The 13,512-nt window shown below is 34.7% G+C and overlaps 1 protein-coding gene across 2 annotated transcripts in view; it reads right to left on the reverse strand.

The window, feature by feature from the left end:
* The window catches only part of VPS13A (vacuolar protein sorting 13 homolog A), a 94,518-nt gene that overhangs the window by 54,088 nt on the left and 26,918 nt on the right, over positions 1–13,512 (reverse strand). For both annotated transcript variants that reach the window (XM_030466748.1, XM_030466747.1), the window contains exons 23-32: positions 12,838–12,976; positions 8,852–8,936; positions 7,541–7,713; positions 6,562–6,718; positions 6,057–6,136; positions 5,763–5,822; positions 5,530–5,686; positions 1,276–1,392; positions 1,083–1,186; positions 478–645 (exon numbers count right to left, since the gene is read on the reverse strand). In XM_030466748.1, coding sequence (XP_030322608.1) covers positions 478–645; positions 1,083–1,186; positions 1,276–1,392; positions 5,530–5,686; positions 5,763–5,822; positions 6,057–6,136; positions 6,562–6,718; positions 7,541–7,713; positions 8,852–8,936; positions 12,838–12,976 — 1,240 coding nt within the window. The remainder of the gene's footprint in view (positions 1–477; positions 646–1,082; positions 1,187–1,275; positions 1,393–5,529; positions 5,687–5,762; positions 5,823–6,056; positions 6,137–6,561; positions 6,719–7,540; positions 7,714–8,851; positions 8,937–12,837; positions 12,977–13,512) is intronic.

Here is a 13,512-nt window from a genome sequence, read left to right on the forward strand (position 1 = left end):
AGACATATGCCTGAAAAATAATTTCCTATACTATATATTTGACAGATCAGGTGGTAATAACAATGACCCTGCAACATGACTTGTATGAACTGCCTTTTATTTACTCACATGGACAGTAAAACATACACTTACTTAGCAGAGTTTATGGCGAAGTCACTAATTTTCATGATTTGTCACTTACATTTCAGTGCTACAAACAATGACCAGTGTGTCTACCTAAATGCTGCCACAAGTGCTTTAAAGAAAAAAATTACTAACAATAATAGCAAAAGCTATTGCTTAGCCATGCACTCTACAATAACAAACATACAAAGAAGAAAAGTCAACAGCATAACCACCAGTTCCAGTGAGTTTTTATGATAGTGTATGAGACTTTTTACACAAACTGGCACTGCCCTATATGAAATGCTCTATGTTCCCTTGTAGTTCGAACGTTATCTGAATACTAAAGAACAGTATCTGAAAAATTTAACTTACCAAAATAGATGAAACAAACTTTTTGACAAAAACTACTTGAATACATCCAACAGTCAGGTAAATACAATTGTCAACAACATCCATATTTGTATATGCAATGCCATCTGTTGCATTAACATATGATATCATTCTGAAATTGAAGACTTCTTTTTCTGTTATGTAGAGAGCCTTAGGAAGAAAAAACATAGTATCTCTGATGTAAAAGATACATAGAAGAAAATGAATTCTTAAATAAGTTGTGGTTTCTAACACACTTCTAAGACATTTGTACTTCAAATATCTCACCAATAAATGAAAAAAAATCCTTGAGATAGCTGGAAATATCTCAGCGTTGATAATTCTGTCCATTCAAGTCAACAAAATAAGGCATGCAATGAGCAGCATGACACCACAGTTGCACAAAATCAGTATCAGCTTAACAATCACTGGTTATGGGGGCAAAATCTGTCTGCCTAGACAGAATAATGCCCCCTGCAAATGTATAAAATGTTAATTAAAAGCCAAAAAAACCCTAAAAACCCCTACAGTTTAAGAGTATAGTCCACCAGTGAGGTTGTTTATAGCATCTATATTCCTTTCAGAAATCAATGCATAAGAATGCATACCTTTTTATACAATGCCATCTCATCAGAATCCACAATAATGATGTTCTTTAATTTTGCAGTAACTTCAGTTGCCGTTTTCTTCATGATCACATGGCTATCCAGACCTTAAAAAAAAAAAGTAGAGAGAAGCAAAATTTAGAGACTATTCTAGTTTTGGAGTTTTGTTACTTTATACTTGAAGTTTTGTTCCTACCTTCAATATGAATTTCAGCTATCCTGTGTTTTTTCTCTCTAATAAAGACACGCAAACAGGATAAATCCGCACAAATACTGAGGTTGATAACATCTTCATACTTTGATTTTTTTGATGCTGTGGGAAATACAATATAATAAAAATTACACTTCTTCAAGGAGGATATGTAGTATTTTAAGTAAGTTTTCCCTAAAACCTAGTTTGTACCAAGCCTGTAGCACTGGCAGAACGCACTGCAGTGTTACTAGCAAGTATTACACAAAAGCCCAATATATGCAGGATTCTTCAGGACTCATGCAGGGGACTTCCCACAGTGATCAACAATAATATTTTGTTAACTGCAAGAAATACATTTAATATACATCCCAAAGAACAATGCAAAATGGAGGACTAAGCAGTTTACCTCAGTGATGGAGTGATGGCATAGCCACATTAATATACTGTTTGGTCTGATAATTGGTCATCTTCAATCAGTGGTTTTGCACACATATAGCAGATGAGTTTTTACTAAATCTCTACAACTTGCATTTTATAAACTTAAATTTTAAACATGAAAATATCATTTATACAACTAGAGACTGAAAAAAAAGGGAAAGTGGGCCTTCTTCAAAATGAGTACGAACACCCTTAAGGCCTACGAAAGATACGAGCACAGATATAACTCTTTTCAGAACAGTGTCCAAATATATAGTCCATTTTTGTTTTACCCAAAAATGAATAAAAGTAAAAATATTCTATTTCATTTTAACAGAAGTAGTCTCTCTTAATTTTGAGTTGACATGACTGATGCCACACAACATTATTTGCAGCTACAGGGCTGCAGAAGTCAATACAGCAGAAAAAAGAAGTCAACAGATAAGCAATTCAATCAGTAACTGCCTCCGTTATTTTGCTTTGAAAAATCAAATTGGAAGTAATGTTATACGCTATTTCAAACACCATATTTTATATTCAGGGACTTTGAGCCGTAAGTAACAAGTTTTTAATAGTAATCCATATAAAAAGCTAAAAGCTGCAAAATTAAAACCAATAAGCTTCTAACCCTTTTTCCATAGCCTGCCCCTTTAGATGAGCTTCTTCGATTATGTGTGTGAGCACGCTAAGGCTTTCTCAGCCCTCACAATACTGCTATGGTTCCATAAATCCATCAGCTTTAGTCAAATGATTTTATTCTATGTTGCTGACAGAAGACAAGCCACATTTAGTTACCCAGTACCTACACTCAAATATTAGTTTGAACAGCTGTACAGGAGTGGAGGAGAAGGAGAGAGGATAATCAGCTATGAAAGCTTCTCAGGTGTGTAAAGTCTGAACTGTCAACAATACTACATAAGAAACTAAATCCTTTGACTCCAAGAATTCTGTAAGACAGCAAACAACTTCAGTGTTTGCATGCATAGCAAAGTGGTTCAGAGGTAGTGAAGTGCTCTATCTTTTGTCTGCCACAGAACAGAATCTTTTAATTTCACAGACTATGATAGGTACAGAAATGGTATTTCATTGTGTGTGTCCCTGTATAACTGAAATCAAACCACCACCAAGAATAAGACCAGTGTCATACAGAAAATAAATAATTAAAAAAAAACACTTAAACAGAATAATTTTTTTTCACAGAGCAGTTATTTTACCTATTCTCAGCTCTATTATGAAATAGAAACCTACAAAACACCTTCAGAGAACGAGCTGAGGAACTAAACTTCTTAATAATATTATGGAGTAATAAAAAATCATCACCTGAAAGACAATGGCTGTGTTACATATTTATACTCTTTCCACAACTCATTCTGACTGATCTCTCATCATTCCTAGGGCAAATACTGACTTTTATCTTTCTCTGTTTCCCCTCATAAAATAGAGGCTACAAATCTTATTTTTTCCCATTTTGTTAAATACCTGTTTGGCACCAGAAATTATCACTGCCTTTCCCTTCACAATACTTAATAAATTAACATAACTGATTTCATTGAATTACATATGGGAAAAAATAATAAAATCCAAGAAGAGACAGGGTTTTTTTCCTAATACAGATACCGCTTCTGTCTCAAGCTCTTTTCCAAAAAACACAACCAGGCTATTACATCACCAGCCTCACATAAAATCATGGACCCTCAGCAACACTGAGAAAAATCATTGCATATGAGTACACATTAAACTTACAAGCATATTTCTGCTCTGACAAACAGAAATACATTTGTAAACACAGCACAAATTAACATCCTCAAAAAAATACCTCACGCAGTGTTTCATGTGCGATACTTGGGGTTTACGGATCTCAAACAATTGGTTTAAGAAAAATTGCTCATAAGATCTAACATCAGTGAATGTAGGCAGCCTCAGAAAGATCTCATCAGTGTACCAGTGGGTTGGCTAGGTACATCATATGAGGGAATTACTGAAATGAGTAATGCAGAGTAACTACTACAATATTTCAGCTAGAATCAACTTTAGAATTATCCTCTACTACAGCGTTTTCATGTGTATTCTCTTTTTTGTTTCAATAGCTAGCTGGCCCCTACTGTTTTATGATTAACAGCAAGTAATGATTGCAAAGATCTCAGAGAAATCCCTCTAAGAGCAGAAATTCATGTGATTGGCAAAACTAACAGTAGCATTAATTTCAAAGTAGATCCCAGACATAAGATGAAAAAAGGGAGGTGATCCGTTTGATTGCACTGTCACAACATCATCAACAAATCAGACCTGCTGAATTCTTGTCAGAGAATGATAAAACTGCATAGCAGAGCCTGATGTTCTTTAAACACAAGGCAATGAAGTTGCTGTAAGGCAATCAAAAGGCTCAATTCATGCCAATAAAAAAAACAACCCCTAAAAAATTCAATTTAGCCTTTAGGGTTTTTCTGCATAGACTCAGTGCCTTGAATACACAGCAAAGGTATGTCTTCACCAATATGCCAAAAAATGCACATGGAAAGAAATTATGTTAACCTTATTAAAGCAGAGTAATTAATTCAGACCAGTATTGCTGGGTAACTGACTGGCCTTTCAAAATGCAGCAGTGCTAATGCTATTGCAGGCCAAAGAAAGATAGGAATGTATATATACAAATAAGGTACCTTAGGAGTACCAGTGACGTAAGAGTTAATATAAAATGCCTACTAGTAATTGTGTAGGGGTCACACTGACCTGATAGAAATAACACAGAATGCTTGTTTAATAGCAACTAAGAAATTGTTCAGGTTGTCATCACCTTGTAAGGAAAATATATATGCTAAACTGATAACTTTAGGAACCTTGAGATAATAAACAGAACAGGTTGTCTTGGCTGAAGGCTGAAGAAATGTGCATGCCCAGAGAAGAGGTGAAAGTTTACCCAGAGAAAGACCTTTGCTTCATTTTTACTTCATCCCCACAACCACCACCAGGAGACACTACACAAGCACAGGAAGGAGAAGATTATGAAAACGACCTCTTGGGACTAATTCTAATATGAAGCAGGAGTGGGTGATGCATATGTACAGGCGTATTGCAAAATCTAATGAATGTGTAAAACTTCAGTGTACATAACAAAAGCCTGATTTTGAGATTGGTGCACATGGATGTTTCAAACCATGTTTCAAACCTAAATCAACAAAATATTTTCATCATTGGAAGACAGTGTAACAAAGTCATTTCATTGAGGAACTAAGAGAAAAACAGTAATTACACTATTATTTGGAAAGCACAAAAGTGTCCAGAATCTATTAAATACACTTACCTCAGAAAATTTTTACCTTCATGCTACATTTCCTAGCCCATCAAGTTTTTTTTTTTATTTCTTTACTTTCTATAAATGCATTTAACATACAAATGCTGTACTGCAAAAATACTTCTCTTGTTATATGGGAGGACACCATTAGGAACATAATCACCGTGAGTAACCTTCCATTCAACACATACAATCATAATGAAGTGAATCTGGGTATATATCTCCAAAGAACATGCTTAATACTAGTACCTCAGAAAATGTCAACAGCTGCAGCATCTATCTTGCCTCATTAATTATGCAGTTATTCCTCACCTACACACTTCCATCTGGGGAATACCTCTTTGCTACTCCGTAGTATTCTGATAGCTAACATTCTTAGTATCACTGAAATTTTAGAAAGCTATGAAGTGGTAAATGACCATGAACAAAAATTCTCATTTTGTAAGTCAATGAAAGAATTACAAAAATAGAAAATAAATCTGTTTTCTTCCTTGCTCGAATAAATGCAAAGAGAGGAATAAAAAGAGGAAGAAAAAAAAAAAACTTACTTAATTTCTTAAGAACATCCTTCCTCTCCTCTATTTTTTCATGGACCAGTTCTTCTGCAGTTTTAGTTTCTTGTTTGGGTAGAAGATTATTCAAATAGTTCATAGCATTGAGCAGAGCTTCAGTATGCAAATGAACATCTAGAGATGAAAAGTTCACCTAAAACAACAGATTACATTTATACAACATGTCTTCCTTCCCATAATGAGAAGACCATGTTAAAAATATTTCATACCTTTATTTTCTGTAGAACATTCTGATAGACTGTTTTCAGTTCTGGTCCATTAATATCAGCCTATTCCACCAAACATATACAAAGAAGCAAATTAGGACAAGTTTTCAAATTTCATTAGAGAGAGTTTATTTCAAAAATAATTTAAGATGCATGAGCTAATATGTTTAGGGAGTAGACAGACTCTGCCCATGACACACAACATGTTATGGAATAATTAAGGAGAAGCCTTCAGCTACTGTTTAGTAATTCTGTACTGTTTATGATTGGTTTAAAATTCAAAAGCTCCTTTCTCACCTTTATATACTCCAGAGAGAGAAGATCATCATCTACATTATCCAAAGTAGTTATTATATAAACTGGCTTGTCATTATCATCTTAAAAAAAAACAAAATTAAAAAAAAGATTACTTTTTCTTAAAAACAAACAAATAAACAAACATAAAAAATTACATGGCTTCTATACCTTTTAACCAGCTACTCTACAAATTTGGGTAATAACTGTCATTACTATTTAATCACAAAACTTCTTCTGCAGATGTGAAACAGATGTGTCTCCTAGAATCGTAAGTGCCAGAACATACTTAAGTATAAAGCATTACTAAGAGAATAATTTTCTGAATTACTTTTCCTTTACTCCTCTGCTTCACTTTTTATTTAGGAAGCAGACCTTCCTCAGCTGACTAAAAAAAAAAACAACAAAAAACAAACAAACAAAAAACCCCCAAACCCTACAGGTTTTTTAAAAACAAATTCTCAGTGCCACTTGTGAATAATTTTTTTATAAGACTATACATACTTACCCATATACTCTGGGCACAGCAGACAGACTTCATGAAGGAAAGCATTCGCAGTCATGTCAAATGTTCTTAATTTAAGTTCAGTGCCTAACCCTACAATATCAAGCTGCAGCACAGGTGTCTCAGCATTACGAGTGAGACGGCATAATTTAATTACGACCTAAAAAACCCCAAATAAACAGAAAGAGAAGGCAGGAGATTATCCTCTTATTTTTCATATAGAATTCTATATTTTTATACCTTTTACTGGTTAATGTATAGTGATTATTTAACTTTATACAACAAATGTTCTGGAAACAATAAAACAGTTCATCAAGCAAAAATGCTAGAATACTGTTTGATACTATTTTAAAAAAACTTCAGACATGTACACGTGTAATAACAAAGTTACACTTATATGAAATAACTTATTTTTAAACCAACACTGCAAAGCATTTTGTAATGGTCAACCTAGTCAAAACTGTATTTCAGTTACTATAAAGAGTTTAATGCTTTCAATGGAATTTCTTTGTATTCTCCCTGTAAGCATTTGACTCCCAAGCTGAGTATCAGGTAAGAGGACCTATACATGACAAAGATGTTGTTAAATGTACAAGCTGAGCTGTTGTTATCTATCTTTCACAATCAAAACAAAACAAAGATATATACTCTTCCTTTTCACATAATGCTCTCTACAAATAGGAAAAATAAGAACCAAAATAAGTAATTTTAGACTACAAACCCACCAAATAGAGTGGCCTAGGTAAAAGACAGAGTGATAAAATGAGTTGAGAAATAAAGTGGAATGCATGGAAGCATTTAAGTGATGACAAGGATGCAGAGGCATACCTGTGACTTGGAAAAGAATTCTACAGAGTAAGTTTCAGCAAGGAATAGGTAATTAATATTTCTGCAGATGTGGATTCATGAATACAACAAACATAGAAAAACTACAGTTCAGATGTGCTTCAGAGAAATAATAATTTTTTTAAAGTAGGTTTACCTCAGCTACTTCAAACCTCAGCTGCAATTCTGTCATATTTCTTAAAGATTCTTGTTTACGCAGTTTTTTTCGCCTGATACTGCTAGCTTGCTTGAGGGAACCAGATGAAGTTTCAAAAAATGGCAGATCTTCCACAGGACTGCTTAAAGCATCATAAAACTCTTCTTCTGATTCTGAGGATTAATTCACAACAACATTACATATGCATTTTAGCCAGTACTGTGCAGTACGACGATCTACAATTTTTAACATCTCCATCTATAAATACTTAAATGTGTGGGTATGGGAAAATCATGTAGCTTCTAATTAGCAACCAACAAAGTCTATTTCTGTATCTCCTCTCTTTCATCCACTACTTATTCACCACACCTAGACTCTATCACACCATCATAAAACTGTTTGCATCAAATCCTTTATCCGTATCTCTCACTACTGGCTGTGAAAAGACAGCACAAGCTGTTACTTATATTGCCTCTAGAGTAGCAGCTCTTCAGCTGGTCTGACCGCTGCTGGCCTTACAGAAGGCTTTGCCTCATAATCAGTGGCACTACTTTGGATGTCACCCTGCTAAGTATCTCCCATTTCACAACAGAGTCCTAATACTATCAAGCTTTTAATCCACTTGACATTATTATGGAAGTATAACTAAGACAAATAAACTGTACCATCTTACAAGGCTCTTTTCCTTCACCTAATAAACAGTTAAGTTAAAGATAACTGTAGAAAATTATCTTTCTAACAAAACTGAGCAATAACATTAGCAGGTATTTTTAAGCAATACAGTATTAAACATAACCAGCTTCTCCATAAACAATCACCTGTTTGATCCTGTAGAAGTCAGTTTTACTCGTTTTAACAAAAAAATTTCTAACAGGCATAATTTCATTAGCTTATAATTTAAATACATGCAGCTAGTGGGAAGAAAGAATCCTTCACATTCGGAAGAAAATAATTTAAAACATACTCAGAGGACCAAGTACTTACTGAAAACAACATACATACTACTTCAGATGTTCTAAATAGATTTGGAGCAATATACGCAAAGATGAAAATAAACAGATGCATCCTACCAAATATTTTACTGCTTTGCTTTCAGAAAGGGAATGTAAGAACAACCATATTGATTTTTTCTGCTATGAGAAAATACACAAATATTTTGAACAGTATTAATTATAATATGCTGCAAAGAATATAACACTACTCAACATTCCAGAACTGAAACAAAGCCACAAATGGTTAGTTACTCCAAGACAAATTAACTCAAAAATTTGACCTGGTTACTAAATCATATTTCAAAATAGATCATATTACCTGACTCAGCAAATGAATGAAGATCCAAAACAGGAAATACACCTTGTGATAAATGTGGTGCTGAGAGCACAGGGGATACTGCAGCCTGAAACAGGAGATACATGACATTTTTTTGCTTGAATTCACAGGTCCTGATGTTACAGGCACATGGGCTGCATGGAAGGTTTACAACTTAAGGAAATCAGGCTTATTTTGAGTCCAAACAACTGTAGTTGAACACTTACATTACTAAAATTTAAAGCATAAGGAGATACGAGGCCTAAATCAGGCAGAAGTACTGCACAGTCGCCTAGCTACAGAGAGAATACATCAGGAAACAAGGCCAAGAAATTTAAGCATCAAATTTCACAGAGCTAAAGATGGAAAGAAATAGCACATCATACAGAAACTCAGGAGAGAAAAAACCAAGCATGGCAACTTCAAAGTAGCAAAAAAGATCAGATACATGTTCTTCATAAAAATCACATAATACTACTGGAATGAAAGGAAAAAGAAAAAAGAGTGAAAGAAAACATCAGACCAGACAGAATTTTTCTAAATTTCATATAAAACAATTTAGGCTGAAAAAGACTCTTAAAATCATCCAGTCCAACAGTTAAACTTACACTAAACCAGCACTAAACTATATCCCTAAGTACCACATCTACACATCTTGTAAATACCTCCAGGGATGAGCACTTCCCTGGTCAGTCTGTGACTACTTTACAGTCCTAATATCCAACCTCAATCTTCCCTGGTGCAATTTGAAGACCACTTCCTCTTGTTTTATTGCTTGTACTGAGGAGAAGAGACCTACCCCCACCTCATTGTAGCCTCCTTTCCAGGCAGTGGTAGAAAGTGATAAGGACTCCCTTCAGCCTCCCTTTCTCCAAACTAAACAACTGTGGGTTCCTTCAGCCACCCCTTATAAAAACAGTTCTCCAGATACCACATCAGTTTCATTAAGCCTCTCTGGACTTACTCCAGCACCTTAATGTTCTTCTTGTAGTGAGGGCCCAAAATTCAACACAGTATTTGAAGTGCGGCCTCAACAGTGCCTAGTAGGAAGGGACAATCACTTCCTTAGTCCTGCTGAACATATAATTTCTGACACAAGCCAGGATGCTGTTGGCCTTCTTGGCCACCTGGGCACACTGCTGCCTTATAATCAGCAGGTTGTCAACCAACACCCCCAGGTCTTTTTCCTCTGAGAGGTTTTCCAGTCACTCTGCCCCAAGCCTATAGCATTCATTACATGGGGTTACTACGGCCCAAGTGCAGGACCCGGCACTGCGTCTTGCTGTATCTCATTTCTTCACATATCTGGAAAAATAAATGCTAGTAAAATCTTTAATTGTGACGTGCAACCCAGAGATGTAACTGAAAATGTGTGAAATGTCACTGGCTAACTGCTAGAGTAGACAAAAAGACAAGGATCCTCACTGCATGTATGACAGAATTAGATTTTCTTAGTTAGGGTAACCAAATGGATTATTCACCAAACCCAGATCATCAAACCTGAGGAAGTAGTCTCAGTGTTCCAAGTTTGTAAATAACTCTCACATCAGCAGATTTTGTATACATGTGCCTTGCACAGAGTACTGAAGTAAGGAAAAACATGCGTGTTGTCTGTCAGCCAAATTTTGAGTGCTTCTGGCTCTAAACTTAACAGATGACAGTAGTTAGTTTTTGGGGTTTTTCCCGTTACTGCTAATTTCTAACCCCAGTCTCAGACAATTATTCAACAATACACAGTATCCTACAGCAACGTACAGAAGTATTATCGCAACAAATAAACATTCATCTTTGAACATTGCTTATAAGACTCTATTTTTCATCTCATCCTTCACATTCCAAGAAACTCGTCTCAATCTCCAGCCTACATAATTTGACCTTACTGAATATATCCATCTCTATGAGTGAGAGATACACCAAGTCTCCAAGAGTCTTGTAACTGTGAAAGTGTAACGCTTCAACATTCTAAGAAGACATGCAGAAGAAATGGTTAAAACTTGACTTCGCAGTACCAAATCCTGAGAAACAAAACCTTCTCCCTTGCACTGGTCAGCCTCCTTGTACTGATGTATGAGAAAGTGCAGGGTGCAAAACCCTAGAAGGATCTGTTCTGAAGAGTCTGTTTTCACAACTCAAGAATAACTCTTCCACTAACTCAAAATGTAAAAATAACAAGGCTTTCACATCCTTTTCAGTCCAGAAGCAATTGCTCTGAATTGCTAACTCACAGCTCAGGAGCATTTCAGTTACAAGGATGAAAGCCTATCTGCCACCACCAAAGCAGCAAACCCTCTCAAATTAATGGAATTAACACCAGTAATTAAAGTCTGGCAAGCTCTGCAGTAGTCAGAAGATTGATCAGAGAAATTTAACCATAGGTTTTAATATGGATGCTGCATATAATGCAAATACAATGACACTGATTCATTAGTTTTTCCTTATTTCATCTTGTACATCAGAAGTAACACCGAAGTCACTTACAATATTTGAAATTATTATATTCTAAATATAATAGTTGAATTCTATAGTTAAACTCAGGTATAGGCAATGTCATAAAGTGCAAGTACTCCTATCTTTGTACACTTTATGTAAAACTAAAATCCCATCACTTATCCTTGAAGAAAGTTGTGATTAGTTGCACAAACCAATAGAGACCAGGACAGCTTTTGGCTGGGGATACTATTCATATGCGAAGAGTGAAAATGCAGGTAAAAACTTGCTAGAACTTTATCACCACCACTGAAGAGACAGCAGGAACTACATGTTGCAGGGAAACAATATTCAGCTATAGGTACTTTCAAGAGGTATGCATAAGTTGTGTGCATTTAAAGTTATCAAATATGGTGCTAATGTAACACACAGTAAACACAACTGACACTGTAGCAAAAACAATCAGGAATAGCGCAGAAAGAGAAGGAAAGAGTAAGTAATCTTTAAAATAAATAAATAAATAAAATAATGAAGATTATTGTTATTCCTGTAGAATCAAGTATACAAATGATCAAATAACTGATAATTAGGAGTATCTATAAGTGACAGAAAAATGGATACCCCAACTGTGTATTTGACCTTGAGATGTCATGTCTGTACAAATGCTATGACTGCTTTTAAGATATGCAAAACACAGCCAGATCATGCAGACTAGAGTGATGCCAAAAACTGACAATTTTATTAACAATTATTTAGAACAATTAATCCTAATTTTATTAAAAATAGCTCAAATCAAAATGTAAAACATAGCTTTCAGGAACAATAGCAAGATACTGGCAATCCTCTGTCAGAAATAAAGTGTATAATAGTGATCTGAACTATTTTGATTAAGAAAAGGCTGTGGAAAAGCAAAGAAAACTCCTAAACCTTAGAAATACAGGGCAGAATTCCCACTCAACTAAGGTATCTTGTAAAACTGAAAAGAAAATTAAAAAAAAAGCTGGGAAGAGCAGTGAAATCAGCTGAAACAAAAGCTCCCACTTTTGCCAAACAAGCACTGTTTAGCCAACAGTGGACACAGATAGCGTATATTTTTTTTATTGTTTTTGGAAGTTGAACTGTTTGACTAAGAGCCACATAATATTTCAACTTTAAAAATTCCAAGATTTCAGTCTTTTCTTTGCTAAACAAAATAGTTCAACCAAAACTCTGCAGCACTCTGATATGTGTGCAAATTTGAAGGTACAATTAAACTAATCCTCAACAAAAGGGACTATACTTGTTATTTAAGATTAACATGAACTACACTAAGTAATTCCCACATTAATACAAGTTGGGGCAGGAGGCACTGTAAATTCTAACAATGGACAATTTCATAATTATTGGCTAAAAATATCACAATAAACTAATCAAATAATAAGTAAAATTCCTATAACTTTTGAGATTTAGTACGGTTTTTGAAGAGGTACTAGGTAAATACTTCTTTTCCATTTTCAAATTGTAATGATAGTGGAAAAGTTTTTTTCTGACTATTATTAATGAAATATTTTTTAAAAACTTACCTCTGTTATTTTTGGAGGAGAGCTGGTAGAAGGACCACTTTCTGGCTTAGGAATACTATCAATTAACTCCAAAACACTTGTGAGCTTCTGGTCTGATATTTGGATGGAAAGTAAAGGGAGCTGTCCCGACAGTTTGAACCTGTTTTGTAAAAAAAAGTTATCTTAAAACTATTTCATTCAAATATTCACAAGGAATTCAACTGCATCCAGTGGTCAACCAAGTAGTAAAACCATTTAAAAAAAATATATAGACCCTATTACCTACTTTGTAGGTAAGATAACTTAAAGTAAAATAAGTGCCCTCCAAACCAAGAGACTCATTTATAAAATTCTGTTACAGTAAAACACACCACTTTGCTTACAGTTTCTTCTGTAAAACAAACATTTTTCCACTCACCTTTCTCAACCATATTGTTCTACAGCACAGTTCCAAACACTAATGAAAAAAGCTCAGGAAAAACAATGCTGGCTTCTTATTCATACACAAAACCTGGAATATTACTATGTAGCTACATGCATTCTAATAATACATTCATGTATCTGTCACTTATGTGAGCAATTCTGAGGCACAGTATCAACATAAAAGATTTGAAATGGTGACTTGCTCTTGGTGGGAGTTAAAGTATTAGCTAGGATTAGTAACTCACTGTCACTGTAGTATAAAATTATTTAGTA

The sequence above is a fragment of the Calypte anna genome, chromosome Z, assembly GCF_003957555.1.
Source record: "Calypte anna isolate BGI_N300 chromosome Z, bCalAnn1_v1.p, whole genome shotgun sequence".
Classification (NCBI taxonomy): Eukaryota; Metazoa; Chordata; class Aves; order Apodiformes; family Trochilidae; genus Calypte; species Calypte anna.